The sequence below is a fragment of the Ambystoma mexicanum genome, chromosome 6q (genome assembly GCF_040938575.1).
Source record: "Ambystoma mexicanum isolate Mex_15411 chromosome 6q, UKY_AmexF1_1, whole genome shotgun sequence".
Taxonomy (NCBI): Eukaryota; Metazoa; Chordata; class Amphibia; order Caudata; family Ambystomatidae; genus Ambystoma; species Ambystoma mexicanum.
The window spans coordinates 399748042-399770810 of NC_090937.1; the positions used below are offsets into that span (position 1 = coordinate 399748042).

A 22769-nucleotide genomic window follows, 5' to 3' on the forward strand; every position below is an offset into this window, starting at 1 on the left:
AAACTGTCAGAATTCTCTGTGCATCCTGTCCTTGATTTCCCAGTGTTAGCGCTATTCTTTCACTCGTTTCCGTCATTTGTAAGTCCTTAGTAATATTTTGATTAAATAAATTAATTCTCCCTAAAAAGAGGCACACTGCGTGAAGGGTTACAACTGCAGCGTAACTTTTGTATTCACGGGTGGCGTTTCTCTTTTCTAGCCACTGAATCTAGTTGAAGTGAAACTTGTCCTTTCCTTTCCAAACCGATTTTCTCTGTTAATTGCTTTCATTTTTAAAACCGAATTTCCTTTCACATTGAAAATCTCATCCAGTTATTCAGCTAGAGTCACTCTTTCACTTTCATATTATCCCTGTGATGTACATCTATCACCCAGCCTAAAAACCGCATTCCGATTGTGTCTATTTCACCTGTTTTTCAAACTGTTTTGACATTTAAACCTGTAAAAAGAAAATGCAATTTTCCAGCGTGTGATTTGGCTGCACTGTGTTCTTACTTCCAAGTTGATTTCTGAACTGTATGCCCATTGTTAGTATCTTGCCTTGTAGTTTTCTAGTGTTCTTACATCTCTGATACTGTCATAACTCATATTTACCCCATTTATTCAACCGCACATGTAAATTAATTATTTAACAATTCCGAGTGTTCTTTATGCAATTGCAAAGGTTTTTTCAAATGCCTCCCATTTCGTGGGGGAAGGTCGGATTTTAATTCTGTTTGCTGCTTAGTATCCCTGACACCTTGCTGCTCTGTTCTATCCACTCAAGATCCGATTAATAGGGGTTTGAGGGAGCATTGCAGGAGGAAATCTTAACTCGGTTGCCATCTACCCGAACAGTAAAATTGCTCCCATTCATCTGTGCTTTGGGTATGTTATAGTAGAAGGTCAACCAAGTATATTTCATCATTTTACATTGTAATTGTCACCCCATTGGTGATTGCTGCCCAAGATTACATTTGTGTGATTCTTTGAATTTAAAATAAATATATATTGTATTACCACCCACCAGCCTGGTTCATGGTCCGTTGTGACCCGGGGTATTTGTAAAAGGGGTTGTGAGACGGTTTGGGTGCCAGCTCAATCTGAATTCTAGGAAATAAAGAAAAAGTATTTTAATTGTGCGCTACCTGCTAGGCTAAGGGCAAGAGTTCTGGTGTGGTGTGCGATGCCCGATTGGAATCCTTAACAGCTGGCGCTCATCTCTCAGGTGGAGTAACATTTATCAAAGCATCCAGTCACTGACCTGAAACATCTCAGCAGATAGTCCCTTGTGGCTCCCCTGATACCCTGCACCCAACCCAGTTGCTTTTGGAGAAAAAAGGCGATACAAATGAAAAAGTACTTTTATTCAAGTTCCATCAGATCCGTGGCACAGTCAATACATGAAATCGACAACCAACTCCAAATGGAAGGGCAATAGGACAGTTTTATACCAAAAGAAGCCCATTTCTTTAAAAAAGTAAGGAATGCATTTTTAAGTGAAATGTATGCTGAGTTTCATAGGTAAACAATGTAGTTTTATGTCGGGTGGAAAAGGTTTAGCCGAAGGTCATATGGTCCAGTTTTCCAAGGTGTCATCAAAACATCCGATGTATTTTTTTTAGCATGTCGATGTCGAAGTATTTGTCAAGAAAGCCATTTGCAACCCCAGCGGTGGCCAGCAGCACCAGACAAAATAACGCTATCAAGCTCATGTAGAAACCGAGGAGCCTAGAAAGTACAAACACAAAACAGTGTTAGCAGTGATGGGCAGGGCCGCCAGTTTACAGACATTGTGTGCTTGCTACATAAAGTGCAGTTTGTATTTTTCCAAACTTCAGCTCAAAACGCTCAAAATGTATATTTCTACTGCTATGCGACTCATTTGAATGTTTTTAAAGAAACATCAATTTCAAGATTTAATGTCAGTTTCCAACAGGACAAGTGTTATCAAGATGCAAACATTAAATGAATTATGCCATCCATGAAGATGGCATAAAGGGAATTCCCCACAGCCTCTCTCCATTCCCTGGTCTCCTGTGTAGGAGCGGGTAGTGAGCAAGACAAACAAGTGTGGGAAACCATACGTGGGTGACCATGGAAGGAGCAAGCAGTTTGGGGCCTGCAGCAGCAAACGCACCTTAATTCACAATGGTTTATAGGGAGCTGAGCGGGAGGCTCGCAAGCTGGTTTGTGTTGAGCAAAAAACACAGAGCGGGCGAGTGGCTCACGGACATGCTTGCGCTTCTCCTGTCCTGCTCACCCTCCGAGAAAGGGAAGATTGGGAGGCTAGTGAGAAGCACCAGCAATGGATTCTGGGAATATCGCTACAGGGCCATCATGACAGCACTGCCTCACTCCAAAATGGCCGTGGCTGCTTTTACAGACCTGGGTCCATACAATGTCTGCCAATTACAAAATTAAGAAATGTAAGAATCGAACAAAGCTACATCACATGGGAATACTGTAAGGGGGAAAGGTAAACGCATGAAAAGTAAGCAGACTTGAAATGCCCCGTCTAATGGGACGACCAGGGCCTTCTGATGGACAAGCAGTGACTGTGTGAAATGCAGTCCCAGCACTCATGTGGGTGCTAGGATTCTGTCAGGTGGCTGGCCAGCACATCATTTGTGCTGCTGCCGAGATCCTTACAAAGGCGCACTCACGGTTATGAATAAGGTGACCCTCACATTTTAATGCAAATAAAAAAGGTGCATCCACTGCCAATTTTTATCATGCGAATTTCTGATCATTTCTCCTGATGCCTTGGAGAGTAATCTTCACACCTGGCGGTGACTACTTCATCAGTAACTCCCCATTAGCTTATCTAGAAAAATCCAAATAGCCTGCAAAGGAGACAGACATTCTGTGTGTGTGATCCAAGAATGTGGAACAAGCTTCCTCCTCAACTAAAAGACTCCCCCCTGCATACAAACCTTCACAGGAGAACTGAAAACCCAGCTCTTCAGACTTTTCTTTACCACTGATTCAAGACTGGAGGCGAGCATTATGCTTCATCTTCAATTTTTTACTCCTCAGCAGTTTCAACAAAACACAAGAAAACACTGAAAGGTAACATCATAACACTTTTCCTTTTCTTGAAACTACAAATCCAAAAGTCTCTTGTAGTTATATCATATCCATTCCAGCTATGATACTCTTCCTGTTCATGGACACCTCCCCTTGTTTTACTGCTCTTCAGCAGATAAGTACCATTTTCTCACTTCTCCATGTATTACAAGTTAATGGGTTGTGACACTGTATAAAGGGTATAATTAGAAGAAATACTGGCATAATTAGTATATATGAAATATGTATGGGTGCTTTTAATGTTTTGAAAAACATTTCAGATATGAGTCATGAAGCTGATATTGTAATTAGGTTGCGGCTGGCACCGACCGACGAACAGGAATTCTAGCAGAGCAACATGATCGTGTTACAATTCGCTCAAGACCTACAGCTGGGTATATTAGTATAAAGATAAGCTCTGAGGCGAGCAAGCCCCGTGCCGCACTACCGGCACGCCCGAGGGCTCGCCCGGCCTTGCAGCATCAGGATAATAGGGCCCCCTCCCTCGCTGGGGAGGAGCCAAGCGCAAACGCAGAGCTCCAGCCCCCTCCTTTGGGGAGTCGGGGACAGAGCTCTGCGTCACACGGAATATCACTTTATGCGACAAGCATATGCCGTAAAGACAATGCCAGGCCCGGCGGTGATTACAGTATTAAAATAATACTTTGGTAGCAAACGTTATGCTCCACGGCTACCATTATGAATGCTGTGAGCATAAGCAGCTGAACGAAGCTGATCTGTAGGCTCGGAAGAGCAAAGAAGCAGCGGATACGACCGCAAGACAGAGAGGAGCCCCTCTCCCTGAGATTTGGCCCCAGACAGCCTACTAGTGAGGCATATGCCCTCAAGGAGCAATAAGTGCAACTGGTGCTAGACACGTGAAAGGCATAAAAATAAACCATTAACATATATTAAGAATTCTGAGCATCGCACTCAAGGCAGCCGTGGGTATGCAAGAGACACCTGAAGCAGGTACCAGGCACACAGCACAAAAGATGTCTGAATTTGAGTGCAGCGAATAAGAGCAGACCCTAGACCTCGCCGCCAGTCTAAGTGCTGGGGAGCTTGTTGATAGATGCAGTGGCACAAGGGGTGAGACCCCTACAGGAGTGACTGGAAACTCTAGAAGGCATACTAAGCCAGCCCCGAGAGAGCACCAGAGATAGTGACAGCACACCCCCAGGACCCTCGGAAACAGGGCCTAAGGGGAGTAACCAGACCCGCAAGAGGAAGGCCTCTACTGACCCCCCGGGTTGACCATACGGGGTAGAAAAGAAGACCCCAGAGACAGTCGACACCGTTGCCAAGCTGAAAGAAGCCTTCATGCAAAGGCAGACAGTGCCAAGCCTAATGACCCCCTTCCCAGTGGAAGAAAATATGGGGGAAGAAGACCCAGGCTCGGAAGAGGAACCAGCAGAAGGAAAGCTATCTTCCCATGAAGAGGGATAGAAAACAGAGGTGAGTGGGCCAAGCCCAGGGGGGTAAGAAAGCCTGCAAAGAAAAACAAAAGGACGAAGAGCCAGAAGGGATCTTAGATATGTTTGATCCAGACAGTATCAGGAACCCTAGATCCTCTGACTGGCAACCCTCCCCCAGGTTAACACAGTACAAGATTATCAGACTAATGAAGGCCCTGGACAAAGAAATGAGGCAGCGCCTACGAGCAGAATGCCCATGGCCGGACCACCCAAGAAAGGTGGCAGAAACGCCGGAATTGGACCCCAGGTTGTTGACCTTCGTGTCAAAGACCAGCAAAGACCTGCAAAGGGGGATTGACAGGTCCTAGAGGAGCTGCCAGGAAAAAGCTTTATACATAGCTGGACCTCTAGCTAAGATAATGGACCTGGCGGAGAGGGCCAGGGATACTGGAGAAGAAGTAGATTCCGAAGCCCTGGCCAACTGGGCTCAGAGGGCAGTCTGCCTGTTAGGCAACGCAAACTGCACCATCTCGTCAGAGAGGAGGAGAGGTTTGCTACTTAAAATAGACCCACAATTGAGTGATTTATGGCATCCTAATAAGTCAGAGAAGTGGCAAAGGGTCTCCATTTAGGAGAGACTTTCGGCAAGGAAATGGGCCGGTTCGTCGGCACCTACACTTCGCTGGAGAAGGAGCAAGCGTCTATATGGAAAACCTTCCCCGGCAGAGTTTTTGCCGGGACAGGCCGCTACCTGGGTCAAGCAGCCGGTCGTATCTAAGGAGGGAGAAGACTCCAGAATCCCAGAGCACAATACTGGGAAAATAAGCAGCAGGACTCCTCCTTCCCAGCCAGAGGACATTCCCACAAAGTCGCAGAGTAAGAGGAGCCGGCCGAGGCCAAAGCTTTACACCAGGTGAGAGTTACGAAATACCCACCAGTGGGGGGGAAGGACAGTGATCTTCTGGAACAACTGGCGTGCGCTTTCCAGCGACACTTGGGTTTTGCAAACCGTCAGAGGTCTGCAGCTAGAGTTTATTCAGCAGCCCATACAGATTCACTGGCCTCATCAGCCACACTTAGAGCAGGCGGAGCAAGAAAGTCTAGATAACTAATTGAGCCTATAATAGAGGCAAGGAGCCATAGAGAGATGCAAACCACCCCCCAGATTTGTGAGAAATATGTTCCAGGTCCACAGAAAGGAAAAAGTGTGACCAGTCAAACTTGAAAGAGCTGAACAGCTGGATCATATACCGCCACTTCTATATGGAGGGAATACACCAGATCAGGGATTCCCTAAGAGAGGGTGACTGGCTAACAAGATTAGACTTGAAGGACACATACCTGACGGTACCGGTGCAAGAAGAGTTCAGGACCTTCCTGGCTTTCTACTGGAACAAACAGCTCTGGCAATTCAGGACAATGCCCTTCGGACTAGCTTCTGCTCCCTGGGCGTTTAACAAGTTGATGAAACGAGTAGCAGCAGCAATTCGAGAGAAGGGTATCACGATGATTATATGCCTAGACAACCTACTGCTTTTAGCAGAGAATCGAGAGATGCTGGTATACCAGACAGGATGGGTACAAGACCTTCTTATGTCTCTAGGATTCCTAGTGAACGCGGAGAAATCAGACACCACACCAGCACAAAGACTAGACTTTCTAGGATTTGTCCTGGATACCAGAAAAGCGACGCTGGTATTACCGAATCAGAAGATAAGGGACATCAAGAGAGAGATCAGAGACTGCTTGAGCAAGCAGACGATATCGCTCAGATTTCTAGCGAGGATAGTAGGGATGTTGGCAGCCTCGATCCAAACTATATTTCCAGGTCCCTTGCACTATTGTGCACTGCAGAGGCGGAAGATCAAGCACTTGCAGCAGGGTCTGAAATACCACCAACAGATTCCTTTAGATCAGAAGTCCATTACAGGTCTGGAATGGTGGTTTTAGAATATGGATGCCTGGAATGGGCGTGCCATTTTCAGAGATTGACCAGACCTAGTGATAGTCAGATGCCAGCCGGATAGGCTGGGGAGCAAGATGCAGATCTCTGGAAACAGGAGGGAAATGGGCGGAGAAGAGCTATGCCTTCACATAAATTGTTTGGAACTCCTAGCGAGTTCCTTCGCGATCAAGGCGTTCATGAAAGGGAGAGTGAGTTTGTGTGTCCTACCCAAGATGGACAACATATCAGCGGTCAAATACATAAACCAACTAGCGGGAACAAGATCCAGATTGCTAGCAGAGCTAGCAAAGGACTTGGCACTTCTGCCTTGAGTCAAGGATGTCAGTGACAGCAGAATACCTGCCAGAGTCGCTGAACGTAGTGGCCGACTGGAACTCGTGATACCTGACAGACTCCAGCGACTGGAGACTGAATACAATGGTTTTCAGCACCTGAATCACATGTGGGGTCAAGTCCACATGGATCTGTTTGCATCTAGTCTCAATGCTCAAACACCCAGCTACTTCAGCTGGAGACTGCATCCAGAGGCTCAAGGCACAGATGTATTTCTTCAGGAATCGGCAGGAGCACTGCACTACGCGTTTCCTCCCTTTGTGATGTTGAGCAGAGCACTAGCGAAATGTCAGAGGGAGAGAGTGGAGTTGATTTTTTTTTTATTTTAAACATATTTTTATTGTTTTCTGATGCAAAAATAAACATTAACACAATTATTTCTCCCAACTTCCCTCCCCCCCTCCCGGGAAGAGTGGGTCCTCATCAGTTTTCAGTTCTGGAACACCCTGGGGAGTATATTCATTTTTACTGCTTAGATTCTGCCCCACCATGAAATCCTAAGCGGGGACCATCTTTCTAGATCCTGCCTGACTTTAGCCAGGAGATGTGTGTAGTTGTTCTTATAAATCATGTCTACTCTGTGTGTTAGCGTCACCCCCAGGTATTTGATACCCTCTTCCACTATTTTTAGACTTAGCATGCCTATAACTATTTCTGTTGTCTCCTTGTCTCCGGCAAGGAGCATAATCTCTGATTTATTCTTGTTAACCTTCAGGCCTGAGATCACCCCAAATTCCTCCAATATTTCTATGGATCTTGTCAGGGAGTTCACAGGGTCTTCCAGAGCCAATAGCATGTCGTCTGCATATGCAATAACTTTATGTTGCCTGCCCGCATCTCGATCCCTCTTACCCCCACCGTTTCCCTTATCTTGATTAGGAGAGGCTCCAAAAATATGGCATATAGCAGAGGTAAAAGGGGGCATCCCTGTTTCGTACCCCTCGTGATCTCCACCCTCCCAGTGATCTCTCCGTTTATTGCTATTCTTATCGATGGGGAGTTGTAGTTGGCCTTAACCATATTTATAAACTGCTTTCCGAACCCCATATGCTTCAACGTTTTAAGGAGGAAGGACCATTCAACCCAGTCAAAGGCCTTCTCGGCGTCTAGTGAAAGTAGGATTGCTGGTGTGTGGGTGATGCCTATTTTTTCTATAAGGTGGATGACTCTTCTTAGATTGTCGTGTGTTTGCCTACCTGGGATGAAGCCTGATTGATCTGTGTTTATTAGGGTCGGGAGGAGTGGTGATAGTCTGGCAGCCAGTACTCTAGTGTAGATTTTGGCATCTAGGTTTATTAGGGCTATCGGGCGGTATGAGGCCGGGAGAGTGGGATCTTTACCTTTTTTGTGGAACACAAGGACTTTTGCCTCATTCATGGAGAGAGTGACATTCCCACTGTCCTTGAATGTGTTTAGAAGCTTCGTCAGGAATGGAACTAAAGTGTCTGCATATTTTTTGTAAAATTGGGCCGTGAAGCCATCCGGGCCTGGTGCCTTTGACATGGGGAGGCCCGCTATTGCCCTGTGGACCTCTTCCTCTGTAATCCTTGATTCTAAAGCCTGTTTGTCTTCTTCTGGTATTGTCTGAATGGGAATAGATTGTAGGAACTTGTCTTGTTTCGTTTCGTCCGGGTGTTCCGTTGCATATAGATCTTGGTAGAACGCCTTAAAGGCCCCCCCTATGTCCTTTGAGTTTGTATGAGGTATGCCTTGCGCATCCTTGATGTTCAAGATCGTCATTGCTTTCTGTTTTTCTCTAAGTTGTCTTGCTAGATATTTGTCCGCTTTGTTGGCCTTGATGTAGTGTCGCTGTTTTAAATATAGTAGGGAACTCTCTGCTTTTTTGTTGCAGAGCATCTCTAGTTGACCATGCACGTGTTTCATTGCTTTCTTGAGGGTTCTTGTGGGATGGAGTGTTAGCTCCTCCTGTATGTCTGTTAGTTTCTTTTCGAGCGTTCTTTCCCATTCTTGATGTTGTTTGTCTTTGGCTGCCTTTTGTGTATGACATGTCCCCGGGTTACTGCCTTAAAGGCTTCCCATACTGTTCCCAGTGGAACTTCTCCATTGTCGTTTAGGTCAAAGTATTCCCTGATTTTGTCCCTTAGATCCTCTCCCTGCACCTGGTCCGTTAGAATGTCGGATGGCATTCTCCATCTCCAGAGACCTCCTCCCCTTCCTGGGGCCTGTACATCGAGCCATAGCGGGGCATGATCTGACAACGCTATCGCTCCCTTTTCGATATCCTGGATCCTACCCATCAGTCCCACCGTCACCCAGAAATAGTCAATCCTCGACACATGCGAGTAGTAGGTGAATCCTGCATCTTGTCCCCTTATTTCCCTCCAAGCGTCTCGTAGTGCCATCTGTTCCATCCTTTGCTTTTTTCGTTTGGAAGGGGTCCCATGTGCCTGCGTTCCCCCCGCACTCCTATCTATGTGAGGTTGCCAGGCCAAGTTCAAGTCTCCTCCCAGGATTATCTCTCCCTTCGCAAATTCCTCCAGTTTCCCCAGAGTATCCCGGAGAAATCCATCCTGCCCAGTGTTCGGCGAGTATATTGCCGCTAGGGTGAGTCTATAGCCTTCTAAGGAGATATTAACAAATGCGAACCTTTCTTCCCTGTCTACTCGAGTGTCTATGAGGTTTGCCGTCAGACCCCCTTTCGCAGCAATCAGTACTCCTGCTCTTTTTTCCCCAGCATTCGCCTGCGCCCAGATCGTATATCCTCTGAGGTGTACTTTCTTTTTGTCCTGTGCCTTAATGTGTGTCTCCTGGAGGAGCAAAATGTCCGCCTTTTCCCTTCTAAGCAGGGCCTCCATTTTTTTCCCTTTTCACCGGTGAGTTCAGCCCCCTTACATTTTGTGAAAAAATTCTGAGCTTCCCCATCTCTTCTACTCTGCTGGTACAATTATCGTTCCCGTATACTGTGATCCCTTCCCTCTTCCGGATTGTCCCCCACCCTGCTTCCCCCCCCCAACTTTCCAACTCCCCCCCAACTATTAACATGAATTCAACTTCGATCCCGAGGAGGGCCCAGGCACCTATGGTTGCTAGGGCGTTGCGCCTATCGCTCCCTGCCCTCTCATAGCTCGGGATTAACTGTGCGGGGGGTCCTAAACCCTGCTTCATCCGCTACCTAGGGTACTTCCCTCCCATTCCCCCGCCGGGCCTCTTCTACTTGGTAATCCGAGGTTTTTCTAGTTAATCTTCTTCCGCCCTCTCCCTTCAAGGGGGGACGAGCCGGTGGCCCTGTTTGATCATCTCTAGTGGTCTCCTGCTGGTTTCCCTGTTTTCCCCCAGCCATTTGGTTTCTTCTTTTGTCTCACTACCTCCCATACTCTCAACCTTGTGTGGGTCTCCCTTTTCGTCCTGCTATCCCCTGTGTCCGTCTCTTCCATCTGCTTGTCCATTATATTGAGCCCCTCCTCGCAAGTAGTCACCCTTCTCTGCTTGCCCTCCCACTCGAATACTAGGCCGAATGGGAACGTCCATTTGTATCTGATTTCTTTCGCCACCAATTCCTTCACCAATGCGGCCATTTCCCTTCTTTTTAGGAGTGTTGCTGAGGCGAGATCTTGGTACAACTGTATTTCCACTCCATTCATCCTAATGTGGTCAAGCTGCCTCGCTTTCCTTAGGATCAGTTCCTTTTGTGGGTAAGAAGTGAGTGCTGCTAATACGTCCCTGGGTCTCTCCCCTGGGGCGCCAGTTCTTCTCGGACCCACCCTGTGGACTCTGTCTATCCCAATGTTCTCTGATTCTTGTTCTTCGATTATATCTCTGAACACCTCTTGTATCGCTGTTTTAAGGTCTTTGTCCGTCACCGATTCGGGCACATTCTTTATACGGATGTTGGATCTGCGGGAACGGTTCTCCAGGTCTTCACGCTGGATTTCCAGGTTATGGGTTAGCTGGATCAAGTGTTCTTGTGTTTCGCTGTTCTGTTTCGTTTCCTCTTCTATATTTTGTACGATTCTCTCTACTGTGTCTGTCCTTTCCTCCAGCTTGGCCACTTCTATTTTCAAGTCCTGTACCGCCTGCTTCATCTCGTTTTTCATGGAGGCAAATTGGTCCTGGACTGTGGACATAAACTTGTCCTGGAGCGCCGCAAACCAGGCCTTCATATCATCCTTTGTCGGGGGGAGAGCGCTCTGGTTTGGGAGATACATGTCGGAAGGGAGTTCTTCTCCTGACCTGTCTCTTGGGACTGCCTGGGCGTCTGAGGACCACATTTGTAGCAGACTTGTGTTCTGTTTGTGAGATTGCGATGTGGGTTGAGAGGGGGCCCCTTTCCCCTTTGCTCGTGACATCCTCCTTGATTGTAAGGGGGTGACTGTTGGTGGTGTTGTCCCCCACAGGGCTGCCGGAGTTTTCTTATCGGGGGGATTGTTGCCGCCTCCCCTACGTGCGGGGGTGCCCTGAGTTATATTGGGGTCTTATTCCCCCTCTAGTGTCGCTATGGGGCGGGGCACACCTCCGCGCCCGGGCCAGCGTCTTGTGTATGTGCCCCTGCCTGATCGTGGCCTTATGTGCCGGGGATAGTGTAAGGAGGGGGGGGGGCGCTTGTGCGGGCACGCTCACCTCTCGATCTCCTCTCTTATGCCACCAATGCCCGCCGTGCCATGTCCGTGAGTGCCCGGTTGGTACCTCCTCCTCCTCTCGTTCTTCGCCGCCGGAGTGTCGATCCCTGTGTGCCTCGCTGCTGCCGGCTGCTCGTGCTCTTCTCCCCCCGTCTGCGCCGTGCCGCCCACTGCACCCGGCGGTGGTGCGGGGATTCTTCTTGGTGCCGGGCCAGGTCCCGTTCCTCTTTTCTCTGTGTCGGGATAGTAGGCGGCCCTCTCCCCGGGACTCTGTTCTTTCATGGGTCCGCCGCTGCGCGGCCTCCTCCGCTAGGCCGCCGAGGACGCCCTCGGTGGGGGAGGGGCGGTTGCTTCTTTCGGCGGCGGGATAGCCGGGGGCTATGTTGCCGGGGCTGTCTCCGATCGCCACCGTGTCCCCTGTCTCTTGGGTGTTGCGGCTCTGATTCCAGTGCGGGAACCATCGGAAAAGCTCGTTTGAAGTGCTTTTTTGTTTAGGCCCTGCGGGAGCGCGATCTAGACGCGACCTCCACTGCCGGCGGCCATCTTGGAATCCCTCGTGGAGTTGATTTTAATAGCACCTCTGTGGAAGTCACAAGTTTGGTTTCCAACACTAATGGAACTGACGACAGACCTACCACGAGTCCTCCCAAAAGGGGAGCGACTTCTCACCGACCCAGTTTGGTCATCTCATCCTCTAAGAGTGATAGGGACTCTCCTGCTCATAGCGTGCAGGATATCAGGAGACACTGGGCGCTGCCAGCAATTTCGTCACAAGCTGCAGAGCGCATTGCAGAGTCCTGGGCACCATCCACTATGAGGAGCTACGACGCGGCTTGGGCCACGTGATCAAGCGGGTGTAAAGGGAGACCTTTTCATCCCCTACAGTAGCGATACTGAACTTTCCAGCACATCTGTTGCAAGATGGGAAAGTGTTCCATACCATTGGGGTGTACAGATCAGCTATATCAGCAGGACACCTGCCAGTCAAAGGAGTCCCAGCGGGAGAGCATCCAGCAGTGGCAAGGCCTCATAAGGGGAGCAAGATATAAAGCACCTCCAGAGCCAAGATATAATAAAGTTTTGGATGTTACAGTAGTGTTGTGCTTGTTGGCGAGCTGGCCAGAAAATAGATATTTGTCATTAATGCAACTGTCTGGCAAGTTAGCGATACTGTTATGCTTGGTATAATGCAAGCGAGTAGCAGACGTCAAAGCACTAGAGATGAACAGTAAGTCTTTCGGCCCTGAAGGAGTGACTTTTTCAGTAGTCAAAAGGACTAAGACAGGGACTACCAAAGTGCATTATCCATATTTCCCGAGTAACCCCAAATGGTGTGTAGCTAGATACATTTAAGAATATGAGAGCAGGACGGCACAGTGCAGGGCATCCAGTATTACACAATTATTAATAGCTCATAGGAAGCCTTTTCAGGCAGTAGCAAAAGCCACCATAGGGAGGGGGGTAAGGTAAGTGATGCAGATAGCAGGCATTGATTTGAGGATGTACGGGGTGCACTCAGTGAGAGGTGCGATGGCAACCAGAGCCTTCACAGCAGGTGTATCTCTGAGGGAGATTATGCAAGCGGTTGATTGGGCTAGCGATAATACATTTAAAGAGTATTATTTCAAGCCGATTGAGGGTTTGGCGACAACTGTTGGAAAGCTTTGAACAAGCAAAATACTCGCCTCCAGTCTTGATATAGAACGAAGATTACCCCTGCTAATTGCGCAGGGAATATTAATTCTATTAAAGACTAGGAGGCGAGCATTAACTTCCTGTGCTGTCATGTACTTTCTAAAGAAATGCATGTAATGAATAATACAGACAACTGTATATGAACGCCACACTGACATTGTTGATTGTAAGATCCTTACGGGAAGACCAGACGAATAACTGAGGGTCGAGGAGCAACATGCATCAGGACCTGGGAGAAGCAGAATAGTGCAAACAGGAAGCAGCTACGTTGAGTCTGCAGCAAGTTGAAGTTGTTCGCCCGGTTGGTTGGACATTGTTGAAAGGTTCAAGAGACCCTTCAGAGCACGTAAAAAACAGGAGTCATCCAGGAACAGGAAGAGTGTCATAGCTGAACTGGATAGGATAGGACTACAGAGACTTTGGAAATTGTAGTTTCGAGAAAAGGAAAAGTGGTATGATGTTACTTTTCAGTTTTTTCTTGAAACTGCTGAGGAGTAATAAATTGAAGATGAAGCATAATGCTTGCCTCCTAGTCTTTAATAGAATTAATGCTCCCTGCTCTATTAGCAGCGGTAATCTTCATTCTTGACTAGTCTCTTCTTCTCCTCCTCCGGCTCTGCCACTATTCCTCCATTCTCCCTTCCCACCATGAGTAATCGGGAAACGTCTAGTAGTTGGTTACTTTCGGTAAAATCGGTTTTCTGCCTCCTGTAAACTGCATTTATTTATTTTCCCTGTTAATATGTAAAATGCTGATTTGCCCCCAGATTTTATAGTCGCGCTACATAGATACCCAGAATAGATTAAAAACAAATCTTCATGAACACTATGCACATGCGTGTTTAATATATATAATTTAAAAAATCACAGGTCAACACTATTTCCTAAAACTTCACCCTCAGTAAAATCAAACACTTTCCCCAAATATTGCAGGTTTGGAGTTGATAATATATAATTATGCTGCTCCTATAATATTTTGGGATAGTATTTTAGGGGTCTGGAAAAACAAGTCGCTTTCCTGGCGACTTTTTCCAGGCGACATTATCACATGAAACCCTAGTTTACACGTGTAAATTGCGTGTCTTGGTGAATTGGCCCCTGGGTTTATTTGTTCATCGTTGTGTTGTTTGCATGCTCACCGCGCTCGAGCCTTGCGACGCTTGCATCTTGATAACCTGTTCCGTTTGAGGGGCAGCGCAGAGTGTTTGTAGGCAAACACATTTGCATTTGAAATACTTATGAAGCATCTCTAAATATGACAGAAAGGCAAATAATATTTTCCACCCCAAAGAATGATATGGCACATTTAGCATTATTCATCCAGCGCGCTGGCCCCAAAAATGTCTCTCGGATTGCTTGAAGTAGTGATATTTAACATGAAGACTTTGAAATCGTTTATAAATGTCAACCACATTCAAAGCCTGGATTTTATTCATGCCAGCGCTATTCTTTGGATTGGAGTAAGGCTACAAACATGTGTACGTGCCTTTTCCTCGCGGACTTACCCGACATGAGGCGTAGCCAGGAGCGTCTAACACGTGGGGCCTGACCCAGTGACATTAACATCTGTAAATACCCACACAGCACTGCTGAGTGGGCATTTACAAAATTTTGGGTGGGCCTTGCCCCTGAGGCCGTACCCTGTCTATGCCTCTCCCGACATGCTGTGGCATTGGGCCCCTTTAAGCCGTTATTATTGCTCTTTTAGTCCCAGCGGCAGGGGTGTTGCTAGGCCTGGAAAAGACCTGGAGCTAAGCTAATGTTGGAAATGTCAGGACTCGGGGGTAGCTATAGCCTTTTGGTTGTAGCTCCTGAGATTGTATCCGGGGCTATACAATTTTAAAGTTCCAAGTATTTTTATCCCCATTTTATCCAAGTTGAGAGTAAACTGCTTTTTTAGGGAGTAAAAAAGTAATTCCTATTCCCTATGTGGGTATTTTTATTTTTTATTTTTTGTAATCCACAGTCCCTTTATTGCATCTACTAACAACTGCACATTACAATATGTTTTTTTTTACCTTACAGGTGCTCTTCAGCTCGGGCAGTGATAATGGGAGAGGTCTTTTCTGTGGTATTACTGTGCCAATACTACTAACCCATACAGAAACGTGGTGCTGGTTGGATTGAAGCCGTGGGAGGGAGTCAGGGCAGGCCTCATTACAAGTAAGGAGGTATTTCACGTGGGAAGTCTGTGGGACATAAATACCTCATACATTGGTGGTATGTGCTGTCTGTTCACATGATTACAGCTTTACCACCATAAAGGCAGATGAAATTTACAAAATCGTATATCACGTGGAACCTCCTGATATTTGGGAGTAAAAATGTAAGTCCAAATCCGAATGGTAGTATTTTATAAGCGACTAAAGATGTTTAAACAGGAAAACGGAAGTGTTTTTGTAATAATAATTGCTTTGCACCTAGTTATTCATATGACTTAAAAGGTACATGTTTACTTCTTTGAATCAGGCAGTAATAATAGTAGTTTCTTCCTGTGGTACTTATGTGCACTACTGGTCCAAGCATATCCACGGAGCTGTGTGGGTGTAAGCAGGAGCACACAGTCCTACATGTCTGTTTATTGGCACAGGTAGTATAGCTCAGTGGCAATGCTCGTCTTGGAAGCAATAGGATTCAGAGCAACACAGGTTTGAATCCCGGGTCCGCGCTTAGAAACCTCTTCAGTATTAAACGCGGTATAAATAACCAATTATAATATTCTATTTTTTGGTGGGTTTGATTAAAATCCCTATTTTTATTTTTTGGGGTTATTTGCCTATTTTTAGGGAGTAAAAGTGGCCGATGCACCCCTTATCTGTAGGGCTGGCTTAATGTGTATCTGTGTAACTACACTGGCCCTCATAGCTCTGCTATTGGGTCCCACTGATGCAATACAAAGAGAAAGGTATGCGGATCCTCTTGGATACAATCAATACGCAGGAACAAATACACGTTGTTGCGGATCCAGTGCCTACCAATATATAAGCCCTTATAGGCTTTCCAGTTGTTAGAGATACTTCTATATTTAAGCACATCTGACACAGTTTTACAAAACTCTTCTATAGCATCTGATGACTCTAGATTTATTAGGTTTAAGCTGCACCTACCTGCCCTTTGAAGACTCTGCATATCCAAAGAAGTATTTGTAACGGGCAAACATGTAAAACACGCCAAGAAGTGATGCTAGCTCTGTAAAAGAAGAAATAGGGTACATTTGTTTAATAATATTACATTTGACTTCTGCTTTTCTCAAGGTAGCTAGTGTGCATGTCAGTTATATTGTCTTCACAATATGAAAACGGGGAACCTGCCCCCCACTCTAAGCACATGTAATTACTTCATCAACTCTGATTCATGGGTCAATTTATTAAGCCCCCGATTGTACAAACACCTGCCTTTAGCTCCAGCCAGATAAGCAGGCTGAATCAGCTGGTAATCCAACATAGAAGCATCAATTCAACGTCAGTAACTGTTAGAATAGCCTGTTTGAGGCATAGCAACAGGCTCAGGTGAATCAGACCCCATCTGCAGATCCCAAGGGCTCAAATGCTGGATTCGGGTGCAACCAAGGGAGGATTCAGGTGTACTGGAGTGAAGATTTCAGGCAAGATTGTGATGCTCTCATGTGATTTGGGTATTCAGTTGTGTTCTTAGGCAGAAAGTGAGTTTCAGTACCTATAAAGGAACATGCAACTTCCTCTTTTCTTTGTGGGTTCAGTTTGGCTGCAGGAAAGATGGGCAAGATTGGTTCGTAGCAGTATCTTTGGGGAACATTAGGCCGCAAATGTTATTTCTTTGGTAGAGAGCTGGAGTGTGTATGTGTGCGTGTGAGGAACAGTTTGTCTTAGTTTGAAAAGCCATTTTCATTCCGTTCAGGCCAACTGTTTTTATTAGGAAGTTATTTTATTTGAAGAAAATGCCAAGGTGGGAGACCAAAGACACTGTGCTGTCCATTAGCCCGTACAGAAATCTTGATATGCAGGTGGACGTGGAACTGTGGTCCCCTGTAAAGAGTCATGGGATCACATCACTTCTCCCCAGGGTGGAGCCCTTCCCTGTGAGACTAGGGAGGTGAGCCTGCTACACAATATTCCCACTAGGGGTGGCAGAAATCAGGGCTTCACAGGGAGAGATACCCCTCGTGTGGATAAGGACTCCCGTTACATGATAGAACTCCCTAACCCTCTTGCCCTTGAAACCATGAAACCAATAAAGTCTGCTGACGAACAAGCTGAAATTACTATTGTATGTTATTGCAATACTCCTTCCTTTCTTCCTGTAAGAATTGGTACCACCAAGACAGGGAAGTCTAAAATAAAAATACAGTCTGATCTCAAGTCATCTTCCGAGAGTACTGTGAAGAACAACATTGATGGAGTTATACAAACTACTTCTTTGCCAAGTACAGAAGGCACTGGGAAGAGGTGGCCATGAGGAGGCGTGAAAAAAGCACAATGGATGCAAACAAAGGACTAAGGCACTCCGCTGGGGAGGACCCAGCTGTATGGCATAAAAATGAAGAAAGGACTCAATGAGAGGCAAAGCAGGCATGGGAAGTTCGAATCTGGAAGCAAGGAGCTACGTCAGGCAAGCAAACCTCCAGTCGGTAGGACGCCGACAACAGGTTGCACGAGTCCTTTGCAGGCTGATGCAGAGCAGACCTGACTGGAAGCTGGGAACCGACTGACGAAGACGTGACCTTACGAAGGTGGACCGAGCTGTTCATATACTGCACCGACACGCCTGGCTGGAGACTGGGCAGAGCCAACACATGTGTCGGTGGATACCGGGCAGAGCCAATACACAGGAGCAGAAAGGGAATGAAGGAGAGCATTCAGCGGGAACGCATCCACCCAACACCCAGGAAGAACCGGTGGCATGCCCCCACCAGAGAAGAGGTAACAGGAGTCACAGGAGACCTGGTAGGGGTCTGGGGAGGGGTGACACATGTAAAAAAGGCATTGGGAGTAATTTCCCTTGTGTCAGCCTTTGTCCCAGAAGTACCAAATTCATCAGAAGGGATCTCCCTCATCTCAGTCATTGTGCCCAAAGTACCAAATGTAAAGAAGGCATCCCGAGTAATCTCCCTTGTCTCAGTAGTTAAGTCAAGAGTATTGAATGGGAAAACGCCTCAGGAGTAAACCCCCTCATCTCCAGACTTGTGATGAAAGTACCAAGTGTGGAGATTACATCACAAGTAATTTTCCTTGTTTCAGTTGTGTCCAAGAGACTAAAAGAGAAGAACGTATTGGGAGTAATCTCCCTCCACACTCTATCGTCAAAAGGGACACTAAGGCTAGAGACTACCACAACAACAGTTTCCTTTGTCAGAGTGTTAGAAGGGACCAATGACACTATGGGAACAGTTCCCCTTGTTCTTACCAACAAGAAGGTGGTAATGAAAGGCCAGGAATAACTGTATTGGAAACCAAAGGAGTGGATGACCTTTAAGTAAGCCCAGAGAGAAGCCTGAGAAGAATTGCTAAGGTTCATAAAAACTGTTGCAGGAAGTTATCCAAAGATAGCCAGTGGCTGAACCAACGGAACCAGGAGAAGGAAGAAGGGAGCCATTCTCGTGGTTTTCTACATAATTGTTGAATCAGAAACTTAGGCAAAAGGTTACCAAGGTTACCAAACAGCAGCCGAGAAACTGACCAAATTCACGAGGAGAAAGCTGCAGTTGCTGAACTGTTGAACCAGGAAAAGGTAGTCATTCTCTTGTTATTCTCTACAAGTGCAGATGTTAAACTGTTACCAAAGAGTAATAGAAATACGCCCAAGGGGCTGATCCCATGGAACCAGGAGAAGGGAGTAATTCTCCTGGAACTAATTGTGTTAATGTCTTTTTTAGTGGTAGGGCTAGAGTAGGCTAGTTTGGACAGAGGGCAGACACTCTGAGTTTGACAACCAACCTAACGAGGAGCACCCCAGTTATTCTGTAGTTAGGCAGGGAAAACCCTTTAGGGATAGGGACAGATAGGCCTTTTTTATTAGTATTTAAATAAAGATCACATTGGAAATGCCACCTCTTTGTCCGACTCCTTACTCCAGCATGCCACACCCCACCTCAAATGTGTAGAGGGGTAGGGAACGCACAGTTGTATGGCATATGTTTGGTATACTAAGGGAAATAGACAATACGCTTTCTCCAACAGATGCTGCCAATACTGGGGTTGGTAATAATAGGGCTGGGACTAGTAATTGTGGGAATGATGGTGATGATTCAGACTGGCAGGAGTAGCAGAAAAGGGAAAAAGTGGAGCTTGCATGTGGAGCTTGCAAGTGGAGGAGGAAAAGAAGCAGCAGCATGCTGCAGCAGTGGAGGAGTAGCATATCGTTGAAAAGGTGTTGAAAAAGAGAGCAGAAAAAGCCAGTAGCACTGGGGTCAGAAGTAGGAGGCGGAGGCACAAATACCAAAAAGGGTGTAAGGCAGGCCCAGGACCCTCTGCAAATGACCATGGAGGTGTATTGTACACAAAAATTGCAAAGAAAACCTAACTAAGCCTACTCTACAAGGGAATTTCCCTACCTAGTCTAGGATCTAATGGAAAACCTCCTAGCATACACAAAACTGGTCCTCACACTAACAACAGAACAAAGCATAAACAACAGGAATTAAAGATTACCAAATAACCAGTGTCTTGGATGACCTCTACTTGTCCTGGGTAGATCTCGCCCCTAAGGAATGTCCGAAGTAAATTTCTTCCAAGAATGTAGTCTTAAATTAGTTCTTGAAAAGTTCCAAAGAAACAAAAGTTCAATCAAACAAAAATCTACTGGTTCCTTATTCATTTGTTGAAAAGTTCCCTTCCCAATGTTCAACAAAGAAAACAGCACCAATGGTAATCCTGGATAACCTACTTCCAGGATAGAATTGATAAAGCTGACACAAAAATACCACATCTGCTTTAACAATACTTCTTTTTCTGCACCCTGTATAATATAACTGTCAGGATGCTTCTTTTAAGGGGGTTGCTTTCTCCTTGGAAACTCCCTTCTGCCAATGATACTGTGAAAGCAGGCTCCTTTGCCTCGCAGTCTACTACTACTTCAACTACGTTCAAATAGAAATGTTTTGGCAAAATTATAGAGAACCACAGTTCTACTGCTTATGCTGCAACTTGTTACTTTGAAAAATGTATTAGGCATTTTAGACAAGAATCTTCGACCTCTACAGGTGGACAAGGCACTCTACTCTGTATCATAAGAAAGGGCAGCCTCTTTGCCTCTTCTGTCTTTCTTACAGCTACCACAAAATCTCTTTTGGAATCTAGACTGCTTCTCTCTCTCAGCTTCACCAGTCTCAGCTCCACAGATTATTGTTTTAGTTATTTATTTTATCAAGCACCTAGCTCCCTTCCCCAGCTTTAAGCCCACCTTATGGCTTCCAGTAGTTACCCTAAAGCTATAGAGCCACTCTTCCAGCCTTGGATAACCTTGTCACCTTTGTATCAGCGGACTCTGGGTTTACATCTTCAACAACTTCAAAGCATCAGTGTTCAGGTCTTAATTGGGCTGGTTTCAGTTTAGAAAGGATCTGTCTACTGGCTTGCATATTGCATGTTCTTTTCGTAACTTCAGCAACTTCTACAACTACTTGATAATTGTTCTGAATGTTACGAGAGTCAGGTTTCACTTTACAAACAAAGGTACATGCAATCTCTCTTTGATGTTAAACTTCTACTTAAAGACGTGTGTTCCCTTGTGTTTGTGCAGTGTTCTGCTTTAATGTGGAACGAGAAACAGTTTCATACATGTGACCTCTCTTTGATGTTGAGCAGTCTTGTAACACTTTGGGAAAGTCAGCTTCTACTTCTTGAAAAGCTTAACAGCAACATTCTCCCTCTTAGTAGGAGACACGTGACCACACCAGTAATAGTTCAAATGTAACAAAGGTAAAAAGAAAGGTTTTCTTTCTACCTGAGCATTTCAACTTGTGTGAATAAGTGGTAATATAAGTCCCTTTGATAATTGACTTCCCACGACCACAAACAACTTTACTCGCTTCTACTTACACGCAAGCCTAATTCAGCTGGTTAAAGTTACCGGCAAGGAGTTGTGAGTGCTTTGGAGTACAGAGCTTCATTCACCGGCTCCAAAGTCACAGCAGTTATGGGCTGCTTCCACTTCCCAACTTTCTTTCTTCTGCTGTTACTGCCACAGGCGCTCTTGGAACCCACTCCCCTCTTCAGCACGGGTGTCTCATATCCGGCCTCCACAATGGTGAGACTTCCTTTCTCCAGCTTCCCTCAGCTTGCTTCTGCACAGGGGCCTCGGGTGGATAGACAACTTCAACAATGCATTCATATTAATTAGGCACACCTGGAAAGACTACTCGTTTCTCCCAGTCTCTTTCAATGCTGCCACAGCCAAACAGGGTTTTGAGCACAGGACCAACTCAGAGCCTGCAAGTGGAATCTGCTCTTCTCTTGCTCCAGCATCCCTTCTGTGGCCACACTTCCTAGAGAACTGCCAGCCTCGTGCATTGCTGCCTCTTCTGCTGCCGACCTTCCAGCTTTTGCTCCAGCTTCTTTCTACTGCCTCTTCCTGCTGCAGCCTTTTATGATATGATATGGCATTTATAACACGCCTATACCCAAGTGTTTCAAAGTGCGACGAGGCAAGGGAGGGAGAACAGAGGGAAGACAGAGACAATGATCTTACTAGGCAAGATGACATTGAGATTGCGCAAGTGCAGGGGAGGGGGGTGAGGCAATTGGCTTCAGGTGCAGGCCCTTTGAGTTAATTGTCTGACCCTGCCAACGGCTGTTAGGCCTGCCTGCCCTTCACCTCTGCCCTCCTCTTTGTCACAGTCCCTGAGGGATTCTGGGACATGTAGTTCTTTCTTAAAATTCAGTTTTCTTACTACTTTAGGTTGGCAATAGGCCATCAGAAGAGCAGGGTTAATGGGGAAAGTTAAAAAGGTGTTCCTCCCAGTCTTCCTGGTCTGATCTGTAGTATAATATATAGCACCTTGAAGTTTATAGCAACTCACAGAATGTCATGGCATCTTGTTACCAGCAATACTGTGGCATACACATATAGCCAGTTCTATATTGCCAGTATAACAGGTGAATATGTGGCTGGAGGCATGCAAGGTATGGAATTCATAATGCAGCCAAAGCCCAATATAAAACTACAGAGAGTAAAAGTGCATCATTTTTTTTTTCTCTTTCTCTGGATCACCTCATGCATAGAGGACTACATTATTGAATATTATTTATATAACTGACTGATTTAATTAACAAGTACTAATCACTAATGCTAACTCATTAACATTATAATGTAGTCCCATGTATAAAGTGAGGTGAAAATACATAATTTGAAATTTGTTTTTAAACGTGCACTGGATTTTTCTCTCTTCTTTTCTCTTGCTGTGTTGAATGCAGAAAGCAGGAAGGCAGCAGGAAATCGAAAAAGATACAGTTATTATAATCTGAAGCTACCATTGTTTGGGACATGAGGATGTTAACAGAATACATGTTCTGCTAACATGATTGTAAGGAAGTGTATCTGCAGTTGTGCCACGTAGGCAGAATGGGACGGTGAAGTGTTTTGCTGGGGAAAGTCTGACAAAAGGAGAGGCAGTTCGCTTTTGCTGGGCTCTAGAGATGGATGATCTTGGTGTCTTGGCACTGGCTTGGAATTTTTGCCATGCATATCAGACATTGAGATTACGGAGGCAACCCTTGTCGACTGGGCCCACTCTTCTGAAGGAGATCGTCTGGGGGA

General features: G+C 46.0%; 1 protein-coding gene across 2 annotated transcripts in view; it reads right to left on the bottom strand.

Moving 5' to 3' along the window:
• Positions 1 to 1331: 1331 nt before the first annotated feature.
• Positions 1332 to 22769, bottom strand: part of MGST2 (microsomal glutathione S-transferase 2) — a 133090-nt gene continuing 111652 nt past the window's right edge. For both annotated transcript variants that reach the window (XM_069630896.1, XM_069630895.1), the window contains exons 4-5: positions 16145 to 16226; positions 1332 to 1710 (exon numbers count right to left, since the gene is read on the bottom strand). In XM_069630896.1, coding sequence (XP_069486997.1) covers positions 1578 to 1710; positions 16145 to 16226 — 215 coding nt within the window. In that variant the 3' untranslated portion in view covers positions 1332 to 1577. The remainder of the gene's footprint in view (positions 1711 to 16144; positions 16227 to 22769) is intronic.